Source organism: Bufo gargarizans, chromosome 4, assembly GCF_014858855.1.
Source record: "Bufo gargarizans isolate SCDJY-AF-19 chromosome 4, ASM1485885v1, whole genome shotgun sequence".
NCBI lineage: Eukaryota > Metazoa > Chordata > Amphibia > Anura > Bufonidae > Bufo > Bufo gargarizans.
The window spans coordinates 378,651,869-378,679,696 of NC_058083.1; the positions used below are offsets into that span (position 1 = coordinate 378,651,869).

The 27,828-nt window shown below is 42.5% G+C and overlaps 1 protein-coding gene across 1 annotated transcript in view; it reads right to left on the reverse strand.

The window, feature by feature from the left end:
• The window catches only part of LOC122935448 (pecanex-like protein 2), a 644,117-nt gene that overhangs the window by 538,958 nt on the left and 77,331 nt on the right, over positions 1 to 27,828 (reverse strand). Inside the window, exons 4-6 of the mRNA XM_044291215.1 lie at positions 26,573 to 26,750; positions 16,992 to 17,100; positions 15,753 to 15,882 (exon numbers count right to left, since the gene is read on the reverse strand). Of these exons, the coding sequence (XP_044147150.1) occupies positions 15,753 to 15,882; positions 16,992 to 17,100; positions 26,573 to 26,750 (417 nt within the window). The remainder of the gene's footprint in view (positions 1 to 15,752; positions 15,883 to 16,991; positions 17,101 to 26,572; positions 26,751 to 27,828) is intronic.

Consider the following 27,828-nt stretch of genomic DNA (forward strand, 5'->3'; position numbering starts at 1 on the left):
ATTCTTCTGCCTATCCATGCTGAACAGATGGAATTAAACTTCCATGGGTACTACCCTTTTTAGCAAAGGCAACAGTCTCTTGCTCCTCCTCATCATCATCCAATTTGCACTGAGAAAACAAACTGATGGTGGTCTGGCTATCATCCTGTGTAATGTATTCCCTTATTTCCAACTCTTCCAAAGTGTCGTCCTAATTGTGAGCAGCGAGTGTTTGAGTAGACACAGAAGTGGGATGGTTACGCTGATAATAGCGTTATCGCCGCTCACATCTGTGTCGATTCCTCAAAGTTTCTGAAGACCTCACAGAGGTCAGACATTCATGCCCACTCCTTGCTTGTGAAGAGCGGAAGCTGACTGGAAAGGCAACAACCATGTTGCAGCTGGTATTCCACTACTGCCCTCTGCTGCTCACAAAGCCTGGCCAACAGCTGGAACGTGGAGTTCCAGCGCATGCTCATGTCACACAACAGTCAGTGAGCTGGCAATTGTAAGCGATGCTGCAGTATTGACAGACCGGCGGAAGCTGTTGATGCAGAAATGGGCACACACGTGGCGCACCATCACCAGTAGCTCAGGCAAATTAGGGTAGGTTTTGAGAAACCACTGAACCACTAAGTTGAAGACGTGGGCTAGGCATGGGATGTGTGTGAGCTTCCCAAGCTTCAAAGCCGCCAACAAGTTACGGCCATTATCAGACACAACCATGCCTGGTTCTAGTTTGAGTGGCAAGAGTCACAGCTCAGTCTGGTCTCTTATTCCCTGACACAACTCTGCGGCGGTGTGCTGTTTGTCACCTAAGCATACAGTATAAGCTTAAGCAAGACCTGTTGACGCTTCCCCACCACAGTGCTACACTGCTTCCAGCTACCAACTGATGGCTAACTGGTGCTGCAAAAGGATAATTCTGAGGTGGAAGTGGGGGAGGAGGCAGAGGAGGAGAATTGCTGGTTGGAGCCACTAACATAGGTGTTGACGGAAACCCTGATGGAATTGGGGCCCGCAATCCTTGGCCTCCACAGCATTTACCCAGTATGCCGTCAGGGAAATGTAGCGCCCCTGGCCACAGACACTTTTCCATGTTTCAGTGGTTAAGTGAACCTTCCCAGTAACTGCGTTGGTCAGGGCACGGTTGATGTTACGGGACACATGCTGCTGGAAGGCGGGCACGACACACCGTGAAAAATAATGGCTGCTGGGGACTGCGTAACGAGGGACAGCCGCCGACATCAGGCTGCGTTTGGCCTCTGTGTCCACAAGCCTAAATGGCAACATTTCCAGGGCCAGTAAATTGGAAAGTTGCACATTTAGTGCTATGGCCTGTGGGTGGGTGGCTGGGTATTTGTGCATGCGTTCAAATGCCTGGGTTAAGGACATTTGTACACTGCGTTGAGACACGGAAGTGGATGTGGTTGCTGATGGTGCTTGTGAAAGTCCAGGTGCAGGGCGGGATGCTTCTGGACCTGCGTCTTCGACAGGGGATTGGCCAGCATGTAACACAGAAGAAGAGGAGGCAGTGCTATGACACAGTTTGTGGACGCAGGTGTTCGGCCCACCTATTACGGTGCTTTGATGCCATGTGGTGGATCATGCTGGTGGTGGTGAGGTTGCTAGTGTTTCCTCAAAAAAGCACCAGACTGCCGAACACCTTCCCCTTGGCAAGGGAGATTTCCACAAGTCTGTGCTCTGGGGAACAGTTGCGGGCCTGTTTGGTGTGGCCCATCTTCTCCCTTTTGCCACCTTACTGCCTCTTCCAGTCTGTTGCGGTGCTGCGGATCCCTCCCCCTCTGTACTGCTGTCCACGCTCAGCTTGCCACCTTCCCAGGTTGGGCCAGTGACTTCATCGCACACCACCTCCTCTTCCACTTCCTCATTCTGCTAATCCTCCTGACTTGTTGACCTAACAACATCCTCAGTTATTGACAACTGTGTCTCATCCTCATCATCAACCCCTTGAGACACTAATTGCCATTGAGTTATTGGCAACTGTGTCTCATCATCATTATCCACCTCGTGAAACATTAATTGTCATTCCCCACCGTCATCTTCTTGTGACTGTGGATGCTCAAGAGTTTGGGAATCAGAGCACATGATCTCATGTCCCTCTTCAAGCGGGTTTGTCGAGAGACCCAAATGAAGAAATGGCGCTGAAAAGAGCTCCTCAGAATATCCGAGTGTGGGATCACTTGTTTGGCAAGACTCTCCATGGTCGGAGGAAGGAGGTACAGGGTGAGGATTGTGCTGACCAGACTCTTGGCTACTGAGATTGGACTTGGTGGAAGGCAGGGTGGTGCTTAACAGACTGGAAGCATTATCTGCTGCAATCCAACCAACCACCTGGTCGCACTGGTCTGACTTCAAGAGCGTTGTCCTGCGCCGCCCTGCAAACTTGGACATGAAGCTAGGTATTGTGGATGATTGTTTTTCTTGTGTTCTGGCAGCAGGCACAGTTTCAACGCGCCCAGGGCCACGGCCTCTGCGTGCACCATCAGCATCACGGCCACTTCCCTGTCCCTTACTGCTCGCCTTCTTCATATTAAATGTTATATATGCTTGAAAGTATGTCACACGTACAGTAGCAAAGGATTTCTAAGTGTATGTACCAAAAAATTAAAAAAGGTATTTGGTATGCGCACGCGTTACACAGGAGAAATACCGCAGATAATGTCGCTGATGTCAGCAAAAAAACCAGAGTACTTTTTCACCTCAATTACAGAAACAAGGTGTTATAGAATTACTTATCTATAACACAAGGTGTAAAATCAAATAAATGAAATAGTTGAGCATTTCTCCCAAATTACAGAATCAAGGCTTTATAGAATTACTTACGTATAAAACAATGTGGAGACCACAAAAACAGTAGTATTAGACCACTTTTTAACCACAATTACAGAATCAAGGCCTAATGGAATTACTTATCTATAAAACAAGGTGTAAAACAAAACAACTGAAAATATACAGCACTTTTTTTAACCCAATTACATTTATGAATTTCTTATCTATAACACAATGTGGACACCACAATAGCAGTAGCATTAGACTGCTTTTTAACCCCAATTAGAGAATCAAGGCGTTATAAAATCACGTATGTATAAAACAATGTGGACACCATAATAGCAGTAGTATTAGATAGCTTTTCCCCCCAATTAGTGCATCAAGGTGTAATAGAATTGCTTATCTACTAACCAAAGGGGACACTGTTCAATTAGTACCTGCACTCTCCCTATACTCTCCCTATAGTGTCTATAAAGTCTCCCTCTGATCTCCCTACACTGTCCCTAAACTCTTCCGCAGTAAAATTACATCACAGGGGGTGCTATCTGATGATTGGCTGGCTGCACGACATTATGGGTAATCCCACATTCCCGGGCTTCTTACTTTCACTTTGTAAGATGTGCAGCAGCCATTTTAGAAGAAAAATCTGATTTGTTAACGCAAAGCATGAGGAAATTTGGATTCATGACAAATCAAATTTTTCCTGAAATTTGGATTGAATTCCACTTTGTTAACTTTGATTCGCTCAACACTATGTTTTGCCAAGAACCTGTTTCCTTTACGAGATCTACAGCTTTCAGTTTCACAGTCTATATCTGGATAGTTGAAGTCACCCATAATAATGACCTCATTATGATTTAGGTGGCTTATAAAAAAAACTCCTATCAGTATTTTATTAATGTTTTTGTCTCCATTTATTTCTACCCCCAGTGACTCCATGTGTTAATTTCCCTACTTATATCTTTCCAAAGTATGGACTTTAGACTTTACATAAACCCCTCTTAGGTTTTCAAAATACTTTCTAAACAGACTGTTTCAGTTATTCCCACTATATCATAGTCCTCCTCAGACATTACTAATTTCAGTTCACCAGCTTAATTAGTCAGACTTCTGGCATTAGTACACATACAATTGAGAGGTTTTTGTATATTTGTTACCCTACACCTTTCTATGTACTCTTCTAGTCTCTCCCGTATTCGGCACTGCCGTATCACTTAGTGGATTCTGCTGCCATTAGAGAGCTGATGGCATGAATTCAGCCTCACTAGAAGCCAACAATATTTCTCCAAAAAAAGCTATCCCTGTCGTGTACTCTCACTCGGTAGAACGTGGGGGCGTTTCTTGCAATTCTCGCTATGTGGCAAGGTGCACGTCATGGCGGACACTTGGAGCAGCTGTCCCAGGCAGGGACAATACATGTCTTTCGTGGCACAGTGCTTCAAAATTTTGTGTAGCAGTGGTAAAGCAGCACTGCAGCCAGAATGCCAGGTCCAATTAACACCTCCTCGTTTGTGTTGGTCTGGTTCCCACACCAACAGCTTATCCACCTCCTTCATTTCCTCCTCCATGGCCATCTCCCAATAAACAAGAGCAGCAGATCAAAGTATCGCTCCCACTCCCCCTCCCCCTCCCTCTTATCATACAGTTGCAAGAAAAAGTATGTGAACCCTTTGGAAAGATATGGATTTCTGCACAAATTGGTCATAAAATATGATCTACATCACAACAATAGACATTCACAGTCTACTAACACACAAAATTAAATGTTACCATGTTTTTATTGAACACACCATGTAAACATTCACAGTGCAGGTGGAAAAAGTATGTGAACCCCTAGTCTAATGACATCTCCAAGAGCTAATTGGAGTGAGGTGTCAGCCAACTGGAGTCCAATCAAGGAGATGAGATTAGAGGTATTGGTTACAGCTGCCCTATAAAAAACACACACCAGATCTGGGATTGCTTTTCACAAGAAGCATTGCCTGATGTGAATGATGCCTTGCACAAAAGAGCTCTCAGAAGACCTACGATTAAGAATTGTTGACTTGCATAAATCTGGAAAGGGTTATAAAAGTATCTCCAAAAGCCTTTCTGTTCATCAGTCCACGGTAAGACAAATTGTCAAAAAATTTAGAAAGTTTAGCACTGCTGCTACTCTCCCTAAGAGTGGCCGTCCTGTAAATATGACTGCAAGAGCACAGCGCAGACTGCTCAATGAGGTGAAGAAGAATCCTAGAGTGTCAGCTAAAGACTTACAAAAGTCTCTGGCATATGCTAACATCCCTGTTAGCGAATCTACGATACGTAAAACACTAAACAAGAATGGATTTCATGTGAGGATACCAGAGAGGAAGCCACTGCTGTCCAAAAAAACCCATTGCTGCACATTTACAGTTTGCACAATAGCACCTGCATGTTGCACAGCAGTACTAGCAAAATATTCTGTGCACAGATGAAACCAAAGTTGAGTTGTTTGGAAGAAACACACAACACTGTGTGTAGAAAAAGAGGCACAGCACACCAACATCAAAACCTTATCCCAACTGTGAAGTATGGTGGTGGGGGCATCATGGTTTGAGGCTGCTGGGCCTGGACGGATTACTATCATCAAAGGAAAAATGAATTCACAATTTTATCAAGACATTTTGCAGGAGAACTTAAGGCCATTTGTCTACCAGCTGAAGCTAAGCAGAAGCTGGGTGTTGCGACAGGATAGCAACCCAAAGCACAGAAGTAAATCAACAACAGAATGGCTTAAACAGAAGAAAATACGCCTTCTGGAGTGGCCCATTCAGAGTCCTGACCTCAACCCAATTGAGATGCTGTGGCATCACCTCAAGAAAGCTATTCACACCAGACATCCCAAGAATATTTCAGAACTGAAACAATTCTGTAAAAAGGAATGGTCAAGAATTACTCCTGACCGTTGTGCACATCTGATCTGCAACTACAGGAAACGTTTGGTTGAAGTTATTGCTGCCAAAAGAGGTTCAACCAGTTATTATATCCAAGGGTTCACATACTTTTTCCACCTGCAATGTGAATGTTTACATGATGTGCTCAGTAAAAACATGGTAACATTTCTTTGTGTGTTAATAGTTTAAGCAGACTGTGATTGTCTATTGTTGTGACTTAGATGAAGATCAGATCACATTTTATGACCAATTTGTGCAGAAATCCAAATCATTCCAAGGGGTTCACATACTTTTTCTTGCAACTTTATGTGTAAAGTGAAGCATTGCCATGTCATGTTAGAGCTGATATGATTGGGTGAGAGTAGCCACACAGCTGATTACTTGCTAAAGTGTATCACACAGAAAATATCCTGCTGTCTCCCTGACAACTCCAAATTGGCAAGGTGACCAACAACAAGGGCTGGAAAACACAGTGGATGCACTGCATTTGGAGGAAATAACACATGATTCCTGAATGGTGCATATTTAAAAATGTAGTTGTGCAATGCTTTATGAAAAAGTACACTGGCTTGCAGAGGGTGCCATCCATATCCATGAGAACATCCTCACACTTTGGCCATTCTTATGTGGCAAGGCAACAGCACAGTCTGCCATTGCACCACTTGCTGGAATTCAATTTTACATATGCTAGAAATTCTGTATGAGCAGCATAAAGCAGTAAATGATTTTTACATACATCACACCACCTAAGCAGGGACCATGTATTGTTCTGAGGTCAGGCAGTGACAGCTCATTAGAGACACCTGTAGCATACAGTACTCAGGCCTTTTGAAGAGGCCACAAGATTTGTCAGTAGGGACAACTATGTCATCAACAATGTCATCCCCCTGTGTTTTGTCTTAGTGCATATGTTGATGCAAGAAGGGATGGCGGAAGAACAGTTACACATTTTGCTGGCTCCCCTGTAGCTTTGGAGGGCCCACATGGAGAAAATCCCATAGTGGATGAGGAGCTACCACTGGAGGAGGGTGAGGAGTCTGTGGTGGAGGAAGAGTAAGAGGCTGATGATGATAATTACACCAGCCATGATGACCATTCATCTCAGCCCGAGGGCGAAGCCAGAAATAGCCAGGTCCTAACACTCTGGCCAGAATGATTGCTTGCTTAAATAAAGGCAGGTGTATGCTTTATTTCAAGCAATCTGGTGATTACTGGATATCCATGCTTTTAGACCTTGCATGTTTTCCTGTTGCTAAAATTACTTTATTACCACAAAACACTGTGTATGCAGCTTGCTTCAGCTTTTGGCAAGCAGGTGTCAAGGTCCCCCAGGTGACTGATGTCAGGAAATCAAGGAGATTGGCTGAGCGTGGAGAAATCTGACAGCCTACTTGATTTCTCTTGATTCAGTTTTGATAGGGTTAATGACCACTTCCCTTTTCTCAGCTGTTGCTCAGTGGACATCACTTCTACCCTTTATAGTCTGACCCCACACTTCTGACTATGCGGTAGTTGGCTTTATTTGGGTTTGGCTGAGCTAGTGTGAGTTTGTCTCTGGTGTTCCTGGTTGTCCGTCTCTACAGAAGTTAAGTGTTGCGTTTGTTTGTGTTTGTTATATTCCCTGTTGTTTGTATCTGGGCCTGAGACAGAGACTTCTATTCGTCCATCTAGGATGGAATCAGTTGTCTCTGGTCCTAACCTTCTTCCAGGGCCTTATAGGGATATTAATGCCTATGTATACTGCATATGAATATTCCTACCTTCAGGGTCTATTCATATTGATAGATAGTTAGGGCACGAATTAGGGTTGGTTAGAAGATGACCTGTTTCTTCCCTAGTTTACAGGCCCAGTTAATGCTCCCCTTACCTCCTGTGTTCAGTGTGGAGTTTTCCCCCACACTGATCGTGACAGCAGGTGCCTGTCCCCCATCATGCCTGACTGGGAGGCCTATCTATGCCCCCTGCAGAGTCACCCACCTCCCACCATCTCTGAAACCTCAACATCAAGGTTCAGTCTTACCTGGACTCTAGACTTTCTCCAGTACATACCGTGCTCACTGACTGCATGGATTCCTGTGTAGGCACATTGGAAGAGTGGCCTGTACTGGCCCAGTACTGGCTGTATTTGGTCTGTCTTTCCCCACCTCCAGTGTCATCTCAGAAAGGGTTTTCATCACAGTAGGGGGAACCAGGAGAGCAGGGCAGGCCAGACAGGTGCTGGTAGTGGGCGACTCCATTATTAGGGGAACAGATAGGGAAATCTGTCACAAAGACCGTGATCGCCGAACAGTGTGCTGTCTTCCTGGCACTAGAGTTCGACACATTGCGGATCGGGTTGACAGATTACTGGGAGGGGCTGGAGAAGATCCAGCGGTCATGGTCCATATCGGAACCAATGACAAAGTTAGAGGTAGGTGGAGAGTCCTTAAAAATGATTTCAGGGATTTAGGTCAAAAGCTGAGGGCAAGGACCTCAAAGGTAGTATTTTCCGAAATACTGCCTGTACCACGAGCCACACAAGAAAGGCAACGGGAGATTATGGAGATTAACAAGTGGCTCAAGAACTGGTGTAGGAAGGAGGGGTTTGGGTTCCTGGAGAACTGGGCCGATTTTTCTATCGGCTACAGGCTCTATCGTAGGGACGGGCTGCACCTCAATGGGGAAGGGGCAGCTGTGCTGGGGAGAAAGATGGCTGGAAGGTTGGAGGAGTGTTTAAACTAGGGACTGGGGGGGAGGGTAATTACGTTATAGGACGGGAAGATAGTGCAGATAGAGACCGGGGGCAAAGTAATGGGACTGGGGGAGGAATGGAAGGAGGGACTAGAACAGTTCAGAAGGAAAGGTGTAGGGTAAAAAATATACATAGATAAGTGTGTGGGCTGGACTGGCACTCTTTATGTGTGGAGTAATATGGATAAAATACAATAAAATGGTAAAAATACAATATAATGTAAAGTGATCACACAGTTTAATTATAATAACATTGAAATGCCAAAATGTATGGCTAAAAATAAATGGCTAAAAAGAAACGCTGCGCGGCACAATAAAATACTGCAATAACAATCATGAAAGTGATCTAATGTGATCACAATATGTCCTTGAAAGTAACGATATTCAATGGTATTCTTGCATATAAGACAAAGAAAAAATGCAGGTTGTGAGTCCTTTTTTTTTTTTTTTTTCTTCAAATATTGTGTAAGCAGAAGTGCCACATTGAATCTGTAATAATGATGTATGTCCGTATTTCAGAGGACTTTTACACGGAGCGGGTAGTCAGAAAATACTTTTCAGTCAATTATGGTCCCATTCAATTTGCAGATAAAGTGCTGTATGCTCTGAGGTAGCAAAAGGTCTTACCTTAACCCGGATGGTTTTCAAGGTAGATGTAATTACCGTATAACTGGTTCAGCTCGGTCTTCTACTGTATGTGTATACCAACGCTAGAGTAGCGTGGTCTCCGGCGTGCTCCTGGCTTAGTCCGCAACAAGGTATCGTGAAGGCGGATAGCTGGATTGTTTGTATCCCAGGGCGCCGCGTCTCACGTGGTGTGTGACGTAGTCTTAGTCCGTGACTGTGTCCGGGTATCGCGAGAACTCTGCTCGGCGATTTTCTAGGAAATTTTTTTCTCGGAGCGCTCCAATTTTTGAAAGGATAGTTTCAGACTTTATAGCATCTGTAGAAAGGCCTTTGAATAGAGTGGGAGCTATCAGCTGTTTACGCCAAACGCGTTTCGGGGACCTCTTCCCCTTTACATAAGCTGTTTACATAAACCTCTCAAATGTATGTATACTAATGCCAGAAGACTGACTAATAAAACTGGTGAACTGGAATTAGTGATGTGTGAGGAGAACTATGACATAGTGGGAATAACTGAGACATGGCTGGATGATAGCTATGACTGGGCGGTTAATGTACAAGGTTACAGTCTGTTTAGAAAGGATCGTCAAAACCGGAGAGGGGGAGGGGTCTGCCTCTATGTAAAGTCCGGTCTAAAGCCCACACTCCGCGAAGATATAAGTGAGGGACATGAACATGTGGAGTCACTGTGGGTAGAGATACATGGAGCTAAAAACAATAATAAATTACTAATAGGAGTTTACTATAAACCACCTAATATACCAGAGTCCACAGAAAATCTATTACTAAACGAGATAGACGAGGCAGCAAATCATAATGAGGTGGTTATTATGGGGGACTTCAACTACCCAGATATAGAATGGGAAACTGAAACTTGTATATCTCATAAAGGAAACAGGTTCTTGGCAATAACCAAAGACAATTACCTCTCCCAACTGGTTCAGGACCCGACTAGAGGGACGGCCATACTGGACTTAGTATTAACCAATAGGCCTGACAGAACAACAGACGTGCAGGTTGGGGGACACCTGGGAAATAGTGACCACAAAGTAATTACCTTCCAATTATCATTCAAAAGAGAGTTTCTACAGGGAGGAACAAAAATACCAAACTTCAAAAAAGCTAAATTTAGCCAACTAAGAGAGGCCATAGGCCAAACTAACTGGGACAAAGTCCTCAAAAATAAAAATACAGCCACAAAATGGGATATCTCTAAAAACATCCTAAAATCTCATTGTGAGAGGAACATACCGTATGGTAATAAAAGGTTAAGGAATAAAAAGAAACCAATGTGGATAAATAGAACTGTAACGAAAGCAATAAATGACAAAAAGAAAGCATATCATTCACTGAAACAGGAGGGGAGCACGGAAGCACTGAAAAACTATAAGGAAAAAAATAGAACATGTAAAAAACAAATAAAAGCGGCCAAACTAGAGACCGAGAGATTAATTGCCAAAGAGAGTAAAACTAACCCTAAAATGTTCTTCAATTATATAAATGTTAAAAAGTATAAATCTGAAGGTGTCGGCCCTTTAAAAAGTAATGAGGGGGAAGTCGCAGAGAGCGATGAGGAGAAAGCAAAGCTGTTAAATATTTTTTTCTCCAATGTATTCACTGAGGAAAATAAATTGTCAGATGACATGCAGAATGCAAAAATAAATTCCCCATTAAAAGTGTCCTGTCTGACCCAGGAAGAAGTACATCAGCGACTTAAAAAGATTAAAATAGACAAATCGCCAGGACCGGATGACATACACCCCCGTATCCTAAAGGAATTAAGTAATGTCATAGTCAGACCCTTATTTCTGATATTTGCAGACTCTATACTGACAGGGAATGTCCCACAGGATTGGCGCATGGCATATGTGGTGCCAATATTCAAAAAGGGGCCAAAAACAGACCCTGGAAACTATAGGCCGGTAAGTTTAACATATGTTGTGGGTAAACTGTTTGAAGGTTTTCTGAGAGATGCTATATTAGAGCATCTCAACAGAAATAAGCAAATAATGCCATATCAGCATGGCTTCGTTAGGGATCGGTCATGTCAGACTAATTTAATCAGTTTCTATGAGGAGGTAAGTTCTAGACTTGACAGCGGCGAATCAATGGATGTCGTATATCTGGACTTCTCCAAAGCATTTGACACTGTACCACATAAAAGGTTAGTATATAAAATGAGAATGCTCGGACTGGGAGAAAACATCTGTATGTGGGTAAGTAACTGGCTCAGTGATAGAAAACAGAGGGTGGTTATTAACGGTACACACTCAGATTGGGTCACTGTCACTAGTGGGGTACCTCAGGGGTCAGTATTGGGCCCTATTATCTTCAATATATTTATTAATGATCTTGTAGAAGGCTTGCATAGTAAAGTATCAATTTTTGCAGATGACACTAAACTGTGTAAAGTAATTTACACTGATGAGGACAGTATACTACTACAGAGGGATCTGGATAGACTGGAGGCTTGGGCAGATAAGTGGCAGATGGGGTTTAACACTGATAAATGTAAAGTTATGCACATGGGAAGGAAAAATGCAAGTCAACCGTACATACTAAATGGTAAAACACTCGGTAACACTGACATGGAAAAGGATCTAGGAATTTTAATAAACAGCAAACTAAGCTGCAAAAACCAGTGTCAGGCAGCTGCTGCCAAGGCCAACAAGATAATGGGTTGCATCAGAAGGGGCATAGATTCCCGTGATAAGAACATAGTCCTACCACTTTACAAATCGCTAGTCAGACCACACATGGAGTACTGTGTACAGTTCTGGGCTCCTGTAAACAAGGCAGACATAGCAGAGCTGGAGAAGGTCCAGAGGAGGGCAACTAAAGTAATAACTGGAATGGGGCAACTACAGTACCCTGAAAGATTATCAAAATTAGGGTTATTCACTTTAGAAAAAAGACGACTGAGGGGAGATCTAATTAATTTGTATAAATATATCAGGGGTCAGTACAGAGATCTATCCCATCAGCTATTTATCCCCAGGACTGTGACTGTGACGAGGGGACATCCTCTGCGTCTGGAGGAAAGAAGGTTTGTACACAAACATAGAAAAGGATTCTTTACGGTAAGAGCAGTGAGAATATGGAACTCTCTGCCTGAGGAGGTGGTGATGGTGAGTACAATAAAGGAGTTCAAGGGGGCCCTGGACGTATTTCTGGAGCTTAATGATATTACAGGCTATAGCTACTAGAGAGGGGTCTTCCTCTGGATCAACTTGCATGGGATAGCAGGCCGAACTGGATGGACAAATGTCTTTTTTTGGCCTTATGTACTATGTTACTATGTTACTAACATGACAATTAAAGGAGAAAGTTGTCTTCAGCCAGTATACAAAACATAACTTTTGTCAAAATGAACGAGGCATTGATCTGTGAGGATTTTCAGACTACTCCAGCAGAGGCCAATGAATACATCTGCCCTTGCTGTTGCCACCGTGTCACTGCCGCAATCGGGCTACTGATGCCATTGTTGGCCTGCCTACCATTATGTTCCGTACTGTATGGCAGCTGCTGTCGCCATCATGCCACTGCTGCTATCTGCCTACTAACATGTTCTGAACCATATGGCTGCTGCTGCAGCCACCACTGCAGCTGCAAGTCCCTGCTACTAATCCCCTTACTTCCATTACCCAAAGTACCACTACCATTACTGCTACACAGCCACCACTACTAATATTACTACAGCTGCAAAAAAATCTACTGCCTTATCTGTTCTATGCTATGCTACTACTGCTGCTGGCACTATTGTGGCCACATGCTTTTCTTACTATACCCTTTCTAAGTCTACATTGTAGTGTTGCTTCCCCAATTAAAAGGGAGAATTTTCCTAAGCTTGTTCAGAGCAAGCCACTTTTTTCTCTGACAACGCTTGTGCATGTATAAATACGGGCAGGCATTCTGTCCTTGCTAACACATCATTTTTGAACGCTTTTTCTGAACAAGCAACTGTTTCTTTTGACAATGAAACAGAGGCAGCTGTGCGCCGATGTTCCTCTGCTTAACGCCGCACTCCCGATCACCGTGTTCAGCGGTGATCTTCTGCCAGTGTTTCCTTTCAGCCCTGGCCACAGCCTGCTTGCTGATTATTTCCTGCAGCATTTCATTCACTTCCTGTGTTTTATGGGTTTGCTCATGTGACCTCGCCAACCAATCCTAGCCCTCCTGCACATATTTAAGTTGCTCAGCGCCCTTCCCAGATGCCTCAGTGCAGAGTGTGTCACAAGAGGGGGATACGGAAGGACACCACCACTCAGTGTGACATGTGCCCCAATCATCCGGGCCTCTGCATTGACAGTTGCTTCAGGGAGTACCACACTTCCATGGAGTACTACATTTCTAATCTCCTACCCCAACTTTTATTCTATTTAGCCACAGACAATTGCCCCCCCCCCCAAAAAAAAATATATAGCGCTCTCCGACTTTGGAGACACTAAAACAAAAATGTATTTTTTTTCCAAAATGATATTATTTTGTAAAACTAAAATTAAAAAAGAAGACATACTAGGTATTGCCACGTCCGTAAGAACCTGAACTATAAAAATACCCCATGACCTAACTCCTCAGATAAACAAAGTCCAAAAAATAAAATAAAAATGGTGTAAAAAAAAAGCCCATATGCACCCCAAAATAGTGACAATAAAACCGTCCTCTCATTCCCCAAAAAATGAGCTCCTAGCTAAGACAATCGGCCCAAAAAAAAATGACTCTCAGACTATGGAGATACTAAAAGTTTTTTTTTTTTTTTTTAAAAGGATATTATAGTGTAAAACCTAAATAGATTTAAAAAAGTAGACATATTAGGTATTGCCACGTCTGTAAGTATCTGCTCTATATAATTATCCCATGACCTAACCCCTCAAATGAACACAGTCAAAGAAATTATATAAAAACGGTGCCAAAACAGTATTTTTTGGGCAAATTTTCCATTTTAATCCATTGTTTCTAATAACAAAGCAAGGGTTAACAGCCAAAAAAACTTTATATTTATTGCAATTGTAAACTGCTGTATGACCAAACAGCAGGGCGCAGAAGGAAAAGAACGCCATATGATTTTTGGAAGGCAGATTTTGCTTGACTGGTTTATTTACACCATGTCCCATTTGAAGACCCCCTGATGCACCCCTAGAGTAAGGTATTCAAAAATGTGCCCAAAAATCTAAATATTGAAATTTCATCTCCGTTTGCCAATAACTCTTGTGGAACACCTAAAGGGTTAACAAAGTTTGTAAAATCAGTTTTGAATACCTTGAGGGGTGTAGTTTCTTAGATGGGGTCACTTTTAGGGAGTTTCTACTCTAGGGGTGTATCAGGGTAGCTTCAAATGGGACATGGTGTAAATAAAGCAGTCCAGCAAAATCTGCTTTCCAAAAACCAGATGGCACTCCTTTCCTTCTACACCCTGCCGTCTGCCCGTACATTAGTTTATGACCACATATGGGGTGTTTCTATAAACTACAGAATCAGGGCAATAAATATTGATTGGCTATTAACCCTTGCTTTGTTACTGGAAAAAAGGGATTAAAATGGAAAATTTGCCCAAAAATTTAAATTCTGAAATTTCATCTCCATTTGCCAATAACTCTTTTGGAACACCTAAAGGGTTAACAAAGTTTGTAAAAACAGTTTTGAATACCTTGAGTGGGGTAGTTTCTAGAATGGGGTCGTTTTGGGGTGGTTTTTATTATGTAAGCCTCACAAAGTGACTTCAGACCTGAACTGGTCCTTAAAAAGTGGGTTTTGGAAAATTGCTTCTAAACTTCTAAGCCTTGTAGCATCCCCAAAAAATAAAATTGCATTCCCAAAATGATCCAAACATTAAGTAGACATATGGGGAATGTAAATAGATAACTATTTTAAAGGTATTACTATGTATTATAGAAGTAGAGAAATTGAAACTTGGAAATTTGCAAAATTTTTAACATTTTTGGTAAATCTGGTCTTTTTTTATAAATAAAAATGATATTTTTTTTACTCCATTTTACCAGTGTCATGAAGTACAATATGTGACAAAAACAATCTTACAATGGCCTGGATAAGTAAAAGCATTTTAAAGTTATTTACACATAAATGACACTGGTCAGATTTGCAAAAAATGGCCTGGTCCTTAAGTTGAAAATGAGCCCGTACCTCATGGAGTTAAACACTATCTGTTCCTGATAAGTGATAATTTTTTGGAAACTATCTATTATGAAAAAGCAGAATACACGCAAAGTCACAGTGTATTTTTAAACACACTTTGTTAACACTGTATGAGTTTATGAGCATATCAGATTTCTATAGAATCTATTTGGGTCCAAATATAATTTTTTTTAAAAATCACTGAATCAGACACAAAATACATTTAAAGAAATTAGCTCATCTCACATACACTATGGGGGTAATTTATTAAGACCAGCGTTTTAAGTAATCTCATATCTACCCACTGCTATCAATAGTTACTATTCTGCATGTTTGTTATTTTACAGGTGCTATTCTACCTTTCTAACATTACTGGAAAGTTTGTCAGCCATAAAGTTGCAGTACATCTTCCAAGTTATTATTTAGTCCTGGTAAAATCCAAACAATATCCTGAAAATTAAATACTTTTTAAGCATCCTCAAGTACGCTTAATTTTAGCAGCCCACTGTGTGGACCCACTGTTATTTAAACTCACCTCTTATATTTAACACTATGATCAATTGCACCACCACTCACCTGTTAATTTGCTCCCAAAATTTTATTGGTCTTGCATATGAAGCAATAAAAACTACACTTCCAAGAAATGGACTCAAGGGACAGGACAATATTGATGTTGTAAGTGTTTGAAATAAAAGAATTCCTGAATCTAATTGAACTGTATGTTAAGTTTCATATAATTAAAAACATATTACAGTATACCAAAAAACTACACATACCAAATGTATCATACCAACATACCAAATGTATCCAATCTACCAATTACAGTACATGATATTTATTGCAGAAAGTATATAGAAATAGATAACTACTTATTGAACTCATGCACATGCATACATAAACATACAGCTTAAAATAAAAAAACACAAAACATTTTTTTCCAACTCATGCGCAAAGGGCCTTTCGAACTGAACTCATCAGTCCAGCTCACATGATACTTGTAAGGGTATGTTCGCATCTGCGTCAGCAGATCCGACAGGCTGTTCTGAGAGCAACATGCTGGTTTTTGCCAGATCTAACATTGCCGGATTCTACAATTCACTGCTGGATGCACATTGACTATAACAGGGTCAGGCAGTGATCTGGCCAATTTCCGGCATAAATGCATGCAACAGGTTTTTATACGGGCAACAGCTGGCATTTCTACTGGCTAAAGTGTGAAGATGTAGTTTCTGATAATTTCAGTTTCAGTTTGTATCTATTCATTAAAATTTCATTTTAAGACCTGTGAATGCATGTGCAAGGAAGTAAGGCTTTGTCTGTATATTATTATTTATAAATGTGTCTCTGGTAGGGTGGGTAACATGAAGTTCCAGGTTCTCTTTAACTGTCTTTCTTTGAAAAGAGATACATCTTAAGTTTAACAAAGTTGAATAGAATTACAATCAGTACAGTAGATAATGGACATAAATGCAAAGTTCAGTTCTGTAGAATTGTTAAGCAGATTTTGCACCACAAATCAGCAGCAATTAACAATACAATGTATGTGGATAGGGTTTTGAAAACCCTGTTCACATGTAGGGAAAAAATTCTGCACAAGCAAAGATGCTGCAGATCTTCAAATCTTCAACATGCTCGTTATTTTGTGAATCAATTGCAGATCTTACAAAGATTCTGGTCATACCCTAAAAAAATGGCATATATACAGTAAGTGCATACATGTATTGCAAGATATTACTTTGCCTGTCTTTTATGTTTGGTACACATAACTGCATAGTTACAGATTTCTTCATGATTTTCACAACAAAGAAAGGATACGTGGTACAGCAAAAAACTGGGCAAACACATGAAATGACGATCCCCAAGCTATTTGCCATGGTGCAACATATGTTAAGACATATTGTAGTTTTTGAAGAAGGTCACAAATCTAGGAGAGAACATAATAAATAGCAAAATTATTATCTTGTAATGTTACTGTGGTTCAACTAAACATAACTTAGATCACATTATGGTGATCTAAGGTGTGGATACTGCAAACATAACATGGAAGTTAAAATGCACCCTAGGCCCATGTGAAAGCAGCCATAGCATTAATTCAACCCCATGCACACAGCTAGGCTAATGCAATGATGTATTCTACATACACCACTGCACATAAAAGACAATTTGTCAAATAAGAATCCTAGTAACATCTCATGATGGAATCCAGCACAAAACTGCACAATTATAGCTGGTGGAACCCAATTTTTTGCCGACAAAGAATCAGATAAAGACAATTCCCTTAAGTTTCATTCACATGGACATTTTTAGAACCAATTAAAGTCAATGGGACTATTTAGATAATCCTTTTTTAGACTTGAAGGTGTCACTCCTTTATGTATATACTACAGACCAAAAAAATGAAAAGATAAAAAACATCCTGCACAATGTGTAAATAGATATGTGGATCTACATGGCTACATTTAATAAACATAAATCAGAGAAGCTGTGCTCTGAGAAGCCCTTGTTGCGAGAGGTAACAGTACCTGACTCCCTAGCAAAGACATCCCAGGTCGCACCTCTCTCATTAAGTAGGACATTATTACTGAAATTGGTGAGAAAGTTAAGTTGAGTCCATATAGAATAACGGAGGCCAGGAGAGCGGTTATTTTTAAGGAGGTGAGTTTGTAAACAAGAGTAAGTTTGATCCTTCTTGGGGATTACATATTATTACAGAAGGTCTATACCAAACGTTGCCCCCTTTGTAGCCCGTTTGACAAAAGGTAAAGACTATGTCATGGTCCAGTAAACATTGGAGGCTGAAAAATAATTTCAGACCCTTAAAAACCTTCTGCGTCCTCAGCCGGTGCTGAAAACCCCAGATTTTAAAAAAGGGTTTGTCCTTCAAACTGTGTCAGAACTATTGAATCTAAAAGGAATCAGCAATATGGACTGATATATGTGATGTATGGGAACTATCTTGTCTGGTCTTTAGTAGGGCAAGATGAGTTCAAACTTTTTGAGACAAAAAAAATCACTAACTCGGAGATTTAGGATCTGTGCAAAAAGTATTCTCTTGAGAGAAGGGGGTTTAACATCTATCATAAAATTCTTCATGCCTTACAGAGACGTATTATAAAATGCTGTCTTTAAATAGGTAACCAAGTAGAAATGTGAATAGAAAGAGGATCTAATTTTACTATTCTTTGTAATGTTCTTATTATTCATCATGTGAATAGATTTCGTTTTTATATGGTATGTCCAGAAATTGTATGTTTTAAATAACTAGAAGTGTGGTAATTATGTTTTATATATTTTGTGTCAGAAAAAGGTGAATTTCCATTGTAGTTGCAGTGTGTCACAGAATGTATAGAATAAGAAATAAGCAGGCACACTCTTATTTGGGTATAGGTGTTATTTATTGATAATTTAATATACGTGTGGTCTAGTAGAAAATTGTAGGCAGTCCCTTTTTAATAAAATGTAGGTATTTTGAAGTGGTGATGAGTCTTTTTAGCACATTTTCAAAGAAAATATGGATATAGAAATGACCTACATAAATGGTGAATAGATGTTTTGAATAAAAATGTAAACAATTCAAAAAAATTGAGAAAAAAAGGGTTTACAGTCTTTCAGATGCAGATAAAAAATCTGATGAAGGGAATGAGTCCCGAAACGCGTTTAAGGAAGCTGAGGATTATCAGAACACTCACCACTCACATAGAGTTGGGAGAACACTGTGAAGGCGCTCGAGAGAAAAGTCAGTGACCACCCACGTCATCCTCCAGACGCGTGAACCACGCCCCCCGACGTCCCTGGTAACACGAGGCACGCCGCTGTCTCTGGAGAACCGGACTGGATCGTAGGAGCCTCCCAGGAACAGCAGACCATCACCAGAGAACCCAGGAGATCAAGCGCCGGGAAAGGTAAGTGATCTCTGTAGCCAGGGACAGTGCGGGACGCCGCACCTAGGCACAGAGCACCACTTTCTTCCACAGCGCAGCATACGAAGAGAATTACCACCAGTTATAAACTGTTATACACAGATTTAGTCTCTAAAAGGCGCATCTTTGATCCTATACAGAACGGCAATCTGTTATATTCTAAGGGACATCACTGGATAACAACCCTGTGTAACAGTGAATGATCACTTATCCTGATCAGTGATTATTATATGCAAGACTTTATGAACATATACCCTTTTTAGACAACTTTTTTATCTGCATCTGAAAGATTTTTTATCTGCATCTGAAAGACTGTAAACCCTTTTTTTTCTCAATTTTTTAGAATTGTTTACATTTTTATTCAAAACATCTATTCACCATTTATGTAGGTCATTTCTATATCCATATTTTCTTTGAAAATGTGCTACAAAGACTCATCACCACTTCAACATACCTACATTTTATTAAAAAGGGACTGCCTACAATTTTCTACTAGACCACACGTATATTAAATTATCAATAAATAACACCTATACCCAAATAAGAGTGTGCCTGCTTATCTCTTATTCATTTGCAATTTCATATTTCTGACTGGGTGAGTCAGACCAAGCAGCTTTGCACCTCTACCATTTATCTGAGCAGTAGAGCCGTCTATTCCACTTCTCTACAGAATGTTAATTAGATACACAATCTTATTATATCTCTTGAAGGTGGATTGTGGAGAAAGGTATCATAAGTAGGGTTGAGCGAACCCGAACTGTAAAGTTTGGGTTTGTACCAAACTTTTGGATTTTTGGACCCCACCACGAACGCGAACATTTCAGTAAAAGTTCGGGTTCGGCGCTTTCTTGGCACTTTTTGATAGACTGCACAGCAGCCAATCAACAAGCGGTTAAATGTCTGACCTTAGAAGCCATCACAGCCATGCCTACTAATGGCATGGCTGTAATTGGCCAGTGCTGCATGTGACCCAGGCTCTATATAAGCTTGAGTCACGTAGCGCTGCACGTCACTCTGCTGTTACAAGTGTAGGGAGAGGATGCTGCTGGACTTGTGATTTCAGGGAGAGAATAGGAGAGAATCTAACTCAGCGATCTACAGAGAAATAGTTGTGTGAGCGCAGGGCAAAAACGTTTTACCCTGCCCTGAGCTCATTGATAGAGTTGAGCGGACACCTGGATGTTCGGGTTCGGCAGGTTCGACCGAACTTAAAAAAAAAGTTTGGGTTCGGGACCCGAACTTAACCCGAACTTGACCCCGAACCCAATTGAAGTCAATGGGGATCCGAACTTTTGGCCACTAAAATGGCTCTAAAATAGGCAGAAAAAGGCAGCAAAATGTGCTTAAGAGCATGGCAAATGCTCTGCAAACAAATGTGGATAGGGAAATAAATTAAAAAAACATAAAATACCTTTAAAAAATGAAAACATAGGAATGATGTATGAGGAAGAGGTTGAGGAGGCGGTATAAGGGTGGATGTGGCCGTGTAGGCTCACGTGGCGGTCTAGGTGGAAGCGGCGGCAAAGGAGGAATAGGTAGCCAACACAGATGTGTGTTATTTAGCATTTTTACATAGGGGTATCCCCCAAAATATTGGGACATATAAGAAAAAAAAAAGGAAAAAGTGCACTTGAGTACAAGGATGGATAGTTGAGGCTGTTAGAACTGTCTATTCTGCACAAGGTACAGACAAGTCCTGAGAAATCAGAGCCTGGTTCATTTTAATGAACGTGAGCTTGTCCACGTTGGCTGTGGACAGGCGGCTGTGTCTGTCTGTAATGACGCCTCCTGCCGTGCTAAATACACTTTCAGAGAGTACACTGGTTGCAGGGCAGGCCAGCACCTCCAAGGCATAAAGGGCAAGATCTGGCCATGTGGACATTTTGAAGACCCAGAAGTTGAATAGGGCAGAACCATCAGTCAGTACGTGTAGTTGTGTGCACAGGTACTGTTCCACCATGTTGTTCAAATGCAGCCTCCTGCTAACACGCTCCATATCAGCAGTTGGGGCGGTTGTTGCGGCGAGGTGACAAAGCTTTTCCACATGTCTGCCTTTTAAGGTGCTGGTGCTGACACAGCTGCGTTGGCGACCTCTTCCTCCTCCTCTGCCTTTGCCTTGTGCTTCCACTTGTTCCCCGGCGTCAGTCAGGAATGCTCTCAGCAGCGCATTTACCAGCGTACGCCTGTAGTCGCGCATTTTCTGATCACGCTCCAGTGAGGGAATTAAGGATAGCACATTGTCTTTGTAACGGGGATCCAGCAGGGTGGCCACCCAGTAGTCAGCACACGTTAAAATGTGGGAAACTCTGCAGTCGTTGCGAAGACACTGCAGCATGTAGTCGCTCATGTGTGCCAGGCTGCCCAGAGGTAAGGACAAGCTGTCCTCTGTGGGAGGTGTATCGTCTGCATCTTCCGTATCTCCCCAGCCACGAACCAGTAATGGGCCTGAGCTGCATTGGATGCCACCCCGCTGTGAACATGCTTCATCCCCATCCTCCTCATCATCCTCATCCTCGTCCTCTAGTAGTGGGCCCTGGCTGGCCAAATTTGTACCTTGCCTCTGCTGTTGCAAAAATCCTCTTTCTGAGCCACTTGTAAAAGACTGGCCTGAAAGTGTTAGAGATGACCCCTCTTCCTCCTCCTCGTCCTGGGCTACATCCTCTTCCATCATCGCCCTAAGTGTTTTCTCAAGGAGACATAGAAGTGGTATTGTAACGATGATAACGGCGTCATCGCCACTGGCCATGTTGGTGGAGCACTCGAAACAGCGCAACAGCGAAACAGGGCACACAGGTCTCGCATGGAGGCCCAGTCATTGGTGGTGAAGTGGTGCTGTTCCGCAGTGCGACTCACCCGTGCGTGCTGCATCTGAAACTCCACTATGGCCTGCTGCTGCTCGCACAGTCTCTCCAGCATGTGCAAGGTGGAGTTCCACCTGGTGGGCACGCCGCATATGAGGTGGTGAGCGGGAAGGCTGAAGTTACGCTGTAGAGCAGACAGCCGAGCGGCGGCAGGATGAGAACGTCGGAAACGCGCACAGAGGGTCCTCACTTTATGCCGCAGCTCTGACATGTCGGGGTAGTTGTGAATTAATTTCTGCACCACCAAATTCAGCACATGCGCCAGGCAAGGGATGCGCGTCAAACCGGCTAGTCCCAGAGCTGCAACGAGATTTCGCCCATTATCGCACACTACCAGGCCGGGCTTGAGGCTCACCGGCAGCAACCATTCATCGGTCTGTTGTTCTATACCCCGCCACAACTCCTGCACGGTGTGGGGCCTGTCCCCCAAACACATTAGTTTCAGAACGGCCTGCTGATGTTTACCCCTGGCTGTGCTGAAGTTGGTGGTGAAGGTCTGTCGCTGACCGGATGAGGAGGTGATAGAAGAGGAGGAGGAAGCCGAGTAGGAAGAGGAGGCAACAGGAGGCAGAGAATGATGCCCTGCGATCCTTGGTGGCGGAAAGATGTGCGCCAAACTGCGCTCCGTCTGGGGCCCAGCCTTCACTACATTTACCCAGTGTGCAGTTAGGGAGATATAGCGTCCCTGGCCGTGCTTACTGGTCCACGTATCTGTGGTTAGGTGGACCTTGCCACAGATGGCGTTGCGCAGTGCACACTTGATTTTATCGGATACTTGGTTGTGCAGGGAAGGCACGGCTCTCTTGGAGAAGTAGTGGCGGCTGGGAACAACATACTGTGGGACAGCAAGCGACATGAGCTGTTTGAAGCTGTCTGTGTCCACCAGCCTAAATTACAGCATTTCATAGGCCAGTAGTTTAGAAATGCTGGCATTCAGGGCCGGGGATCGAGGGTGGCTAGGTGGGAATTTACGCTTTCTCTCAAATGTTTGTGAGATGGAGAGCTGAACGCTGCCGTGTGACATGGTTGAGATGCTTGGTGACGGAGGTGGTGGTGTTGGTGGTACATCCCCTGTTTGCTGGGCGGCAGGTGCCAACGTTCCTTCAGAGGCGGAGGAAGAGGCCGAGGCGGCAGCAGCAGAAGAGGTAGCAAGGGGAGCCTGAGTGACTTCCTTGTTTTTAAGGTGTTTACTCCACTGCAGTTCATGCTTTGCATGCAGGTGCCTGGTCATGCAGGTTGTGCTAAGGTTCCGAACGTTAATGCCTCGCTTCAGGCTCTGATGGCACAGCGTGCAAACCACTCGGGTCTTGTCGTCAGCACATTGCTTGAAGAAGTGCCATGCCAGGGAACTCCTTTAAGCTGCCTTTGGGGTGCTCGGTTCCAGATGGCGGCGGTCAGTAGCAGGCGAAGTCTCTTGGCGGCGGGTGTTCTGCTTTTGCCCACTGCTCCCTCTTTTGCTACGATGTTGGCTCGGTCTCACCACTGCCTCTTCCTCCGAACTGTGAAAGTCAGTGGCACGACCTTGATTCCATGTGGGGTCTAGGACCTCATCATCCCCTGCATCGTCTTCCACCCAGTCTTGATCCCTGACCTCCTGTTCAGTCTGCACACTGCAGAAAGACGCAGCAGTTGGCACCCGTGTTTCGTCATCATCAGAGACGTGCTGAGGTGGTATTCCCATGTCGTCATCATCAGGAAACATAAGTGGTTGTGCGTCAGTGCATTCTATGTCTTCCACCGCTGGGGAAGGACTAGGTGGATGCCCTTGGGAAACCCTGCCAGCGGAGTCTTCAAACAGCATAAGAGACTGCTGCATAACTTGAGGCTCAGAGTTTCCCTGGTATGCATGGGGGTGATGTGACAGACTGATGGGCTTGGTTTTCAGGCGCCATCTGTGCGCTTTCTGCAGAAGACTGGGTGGGAGATAATGTGAACGTGCTGGATCCACTGTCGGCCACCCAATTGACTAATGCCTGTACCTGCTCAGGCCTTACCATCTTTAGAACGGCATTAGGCCACACCAAATATCGCTGTAAATTATGGCGGCTACTGGGACATGAGGTAGTTGGTACACTAGGACGTGTGGCTGTGGCAGAACGGCCACGTCCTCTCCCAGCACCAGAGGGTCCACTAACACCACCGCGACCATGTCCGCGTCCCTTACTAGATGTTTTCCTCATTGTTCACCACAATAAGAAAAATATTATTTGGCCCAATGTATTGAATTCAAATTCAGGCCTTTTTTTTTACAGACACCTAACACTATCTGGCTATCTATTTAGGTACCGTATTACACTAATAAAGGCACAGCAGTAACGACAGATTTAGCTGAATATAAATTTGAGGCCTAGTATTTAGGCGCTGGATGACAGGTATACATTTACAGACAGAATTAGACTTGGAATTGCACAATAGCGTGTGTGTGAAGTTATTGAGAATGACCCTATCAGTACCTTGAAACTAATTTACCCTTTTAGGGATAGATTTAAAGTAGGTCTGATACAGCAGAAACCACTAAATTAGGTAATTGCTAAATTGGGATTGTATTTCAACCCAGAACAAAAACTGTGCTTTGACAGACACTAAATAACTTGACCAGCTACAGCAATAACCACAGATTTAGCTGACTATAAATTTGAGGCCTATTATTTAGGCGCTGGGTGACAGGTATGTTTACGGACAGAATTAGACTGGGATATGCACAGTAGCGTGTGTGTGTGAAGTTATTGAGAATAACCCTATCAGCACCTTGAATCTAATATACCCTTTTAGGGATAGATTTAAAGCAGGCCTGATACAGCAGAAACCACTAATTTAGAGAATTGCTAAATTGGGAATTGTATTTCAACCCAGAACAAAAACTGTGCTTTGATGGACACTAAATAACTTGCCCAGCCACAGCAATAACCACAGATTTAGCTGACTATAAATTTGAGGCCTATTATTTAGGCACTGGGTGACAGGTATACGTTTACAGACAGAATTAGACTGGGATATGGCCAAAAAATAACCACACTATTGATGGTTAAATGCACTTGGTGTGACAGCTTGACCCTGATGTAGGATATAGCCAAAAAACAACCACACTATTGAGGGTTAAATGCACTTGGTGACAGGCTCAGCTTGCCCCTGATGTAGTATATGGCCAAAAAATAACCACACTATTGATGGTTAAATGCACTTGGTGTGACAGCTTGACCCTGATGTAGGATATAGCCAAAAAACAACCACACTATTGAGGGTTAAATGCACTTGGTGACAGGCTCAGCTTGCCCCTGATGTAGTATATGGCCAAAAAATAACCACACTATTGATGGTTAAATGCACTTGGTGTGACAGCTTGACCAATGTAGGATATAGCCAAAAAACAACCACACTATTGAGGGTTAAATGCACTTGGTGGCAGCTTGCCCCTGATGTAGTATATGGCCAAAAAATAACCACACTATTGATGGTTAAATGCACTTGGTGTGACAGCTTGATCCTGATGTAGGATATAGCCAAAAAATAACCACACTATTGAGGGTTAAATGTACTTGGTGGCAGCTTGTGCTGGCGCACCACAAGACACAAAATGGCCGCCGATCACCCCACAAAAAAGTGAATGAAAAACGCTCTGGGCAGCCTAAAAACAGTGATCAATTGAATAGCAGCAGTTCAATGATCCACAGCTGCAGATCGATCACTGAATGAAGTCTTTTGGAGGAGTTAATCACTGCCCAATCTCGCCCTAATGTCGCAGCTGCAACCTCTCCCTACACTGATCAGAGCAGAGTGACAGGCGGCGCTACGTGACTCCAGTTTAAATAGAGGCTGGGTCACATGCTGCACTGGCCAATCACAGCCATGCCAATAGTAGGCATCGCTGTGACGGCCTCTTGGGGCAAGCAGCCTTTCAAAAAGCGCCAAGAAAGCGACGAACACCGAACCCGGACTTTTACGAAAATGTTCGGGTTCGGGTCCGTGTCAAGGACACCCCAAAATTACTATACAGTTCGGGTTCGCTCATCCCTACTTACAAAGTGTTTTTTTTTTTCTGTTGGGTTTCTGTGAGGTAGCCAAAATCTCACCCACCTATGGCAGCGAATGACTGCACAAATTTGAAGGTAAATCTCTGTACAGCTTTATCCACTGCCGGTGGGCCTGGTTGGGCGCCACCTTATGGGAACCCATACCCTTTTTCTTTTTCTAATTTCCATGAACTTTTAGAGTTATAATCAGAACATCTGAAAAAAAAAAAAAAAAAATACAGCAAGTTCTCAGAGGGTGCTAAAGCCGAGCCTGTATCTACCTAATCTATTAGGTCATATCTAATCTATCATATTTATCTACCATCAGGAAGACATTTATTCAAGTCTTCATCTATAGTTTTCTGTCTATACTGAAATTAATTGTGCGCAATTAACTACTGTAAATTAGAAATCCAAAGAACTGTCGATCAAAATGTGACTTTACAGGCTGAGGTGTGTATCCTAGATGTTTCGAAGTGGATTACCGGACGTATGCTTTAATTAATTCTATGTTATGTTAAACATTTTTTTAAATATTTTTATATATATATGTATATAACATATAACAATTGAAATAAGCATAATATATATGTATATATACTTGCCTTGTAAAATATAATGGAAATAACATAAAAATCCAATAAAAAACTTTCCGAAATAGAACCGTAATCAAATTGAAAAAATATAACTGTGAATCCTAATGTGATATATTGCTGTGAAGGATTACAAAAAACAGAGCGCAGTAGCTTCATTCCAGATACTGCTATCATAAAAGCATCAAATCTGCAGAGACACAAAAAAAGTTAACAATATTAAAATATCAAATTTAAACATGTGATGTTATACTATAGCAACTCAATTGCTTATAGGCAAAACCTGTCTAAGCAACTAAGAAAAAAAGTTAATTTTTAGCTTGCCACAGTTGTCGGGAAAGCATGACATTAGCAAAAAAAACAACATTACAAAAAAAAAAGCATGGTCTTCACTCCAAGAAAGTATTTGTTGCACATTGTAAACCCTTGGAAGCAGGACCCTCATTCCTAGTGTTGTTAATCTGTAATATCTGAATTTGTCTATACATGTACCCTCTGCTTTTGTAAAGTGATGTGGATACATTAGCTGTATGCAAATTAAGATTATCAATATTGCTAGAATGCAAGAACTATACAGGAACTATACCAAAAACTTTATGATTTAAAGCTTGAATATATTTTTTGTCAGGTCTATCAGCAGTACAATTATGGGAAGTCACCTGATTGTAAGTTGATAGGACAGATGGAACTTTTAATGACAGAATATATTTTACTTTAAATTTTACAAGAAATTGGGAAGGCGGAATGGTATCATGCTGTTTACTTCATCTAAATAAAAACACTTCCCCTATAGTGATACAATGAAGTGGGAATGTCTGTGAGGGGGCACACCTTCTGCACAGATATTAGGCTATTTTCATACTAGCATTTAAGAGCTTTGGCAGGCTGTTGAAGGGGACAGCCTGCAGAAGCTTTCTGGATCTGGCATTGTCAGAAGCTCCTGAATGCCTGCTGGTCCCTTTGACTATAATGGGGACCATCAGAGAACCAGCCACAACTAGGCAAATATGTTGAGAATTGGTCAGACAAATACAGACTGGATTTTGTTTCAATAACTCTTTACGTTTTTCAAGCTCTTGAATGCAATGCCAACAATAGTAAATCATGTCTGATTGACACTGACATACATAGCTATAGGTGTATATATAATGGGGACCGGCAGGCATGAGAAAGCAACCAGCAATGCCAGATCCAGGGACCTGCTGGAACAGCCTGCCGGAGCTCTCAAATGCGAGTGTGAAACTAGCCTTAGGGCTCTTTCACACCTG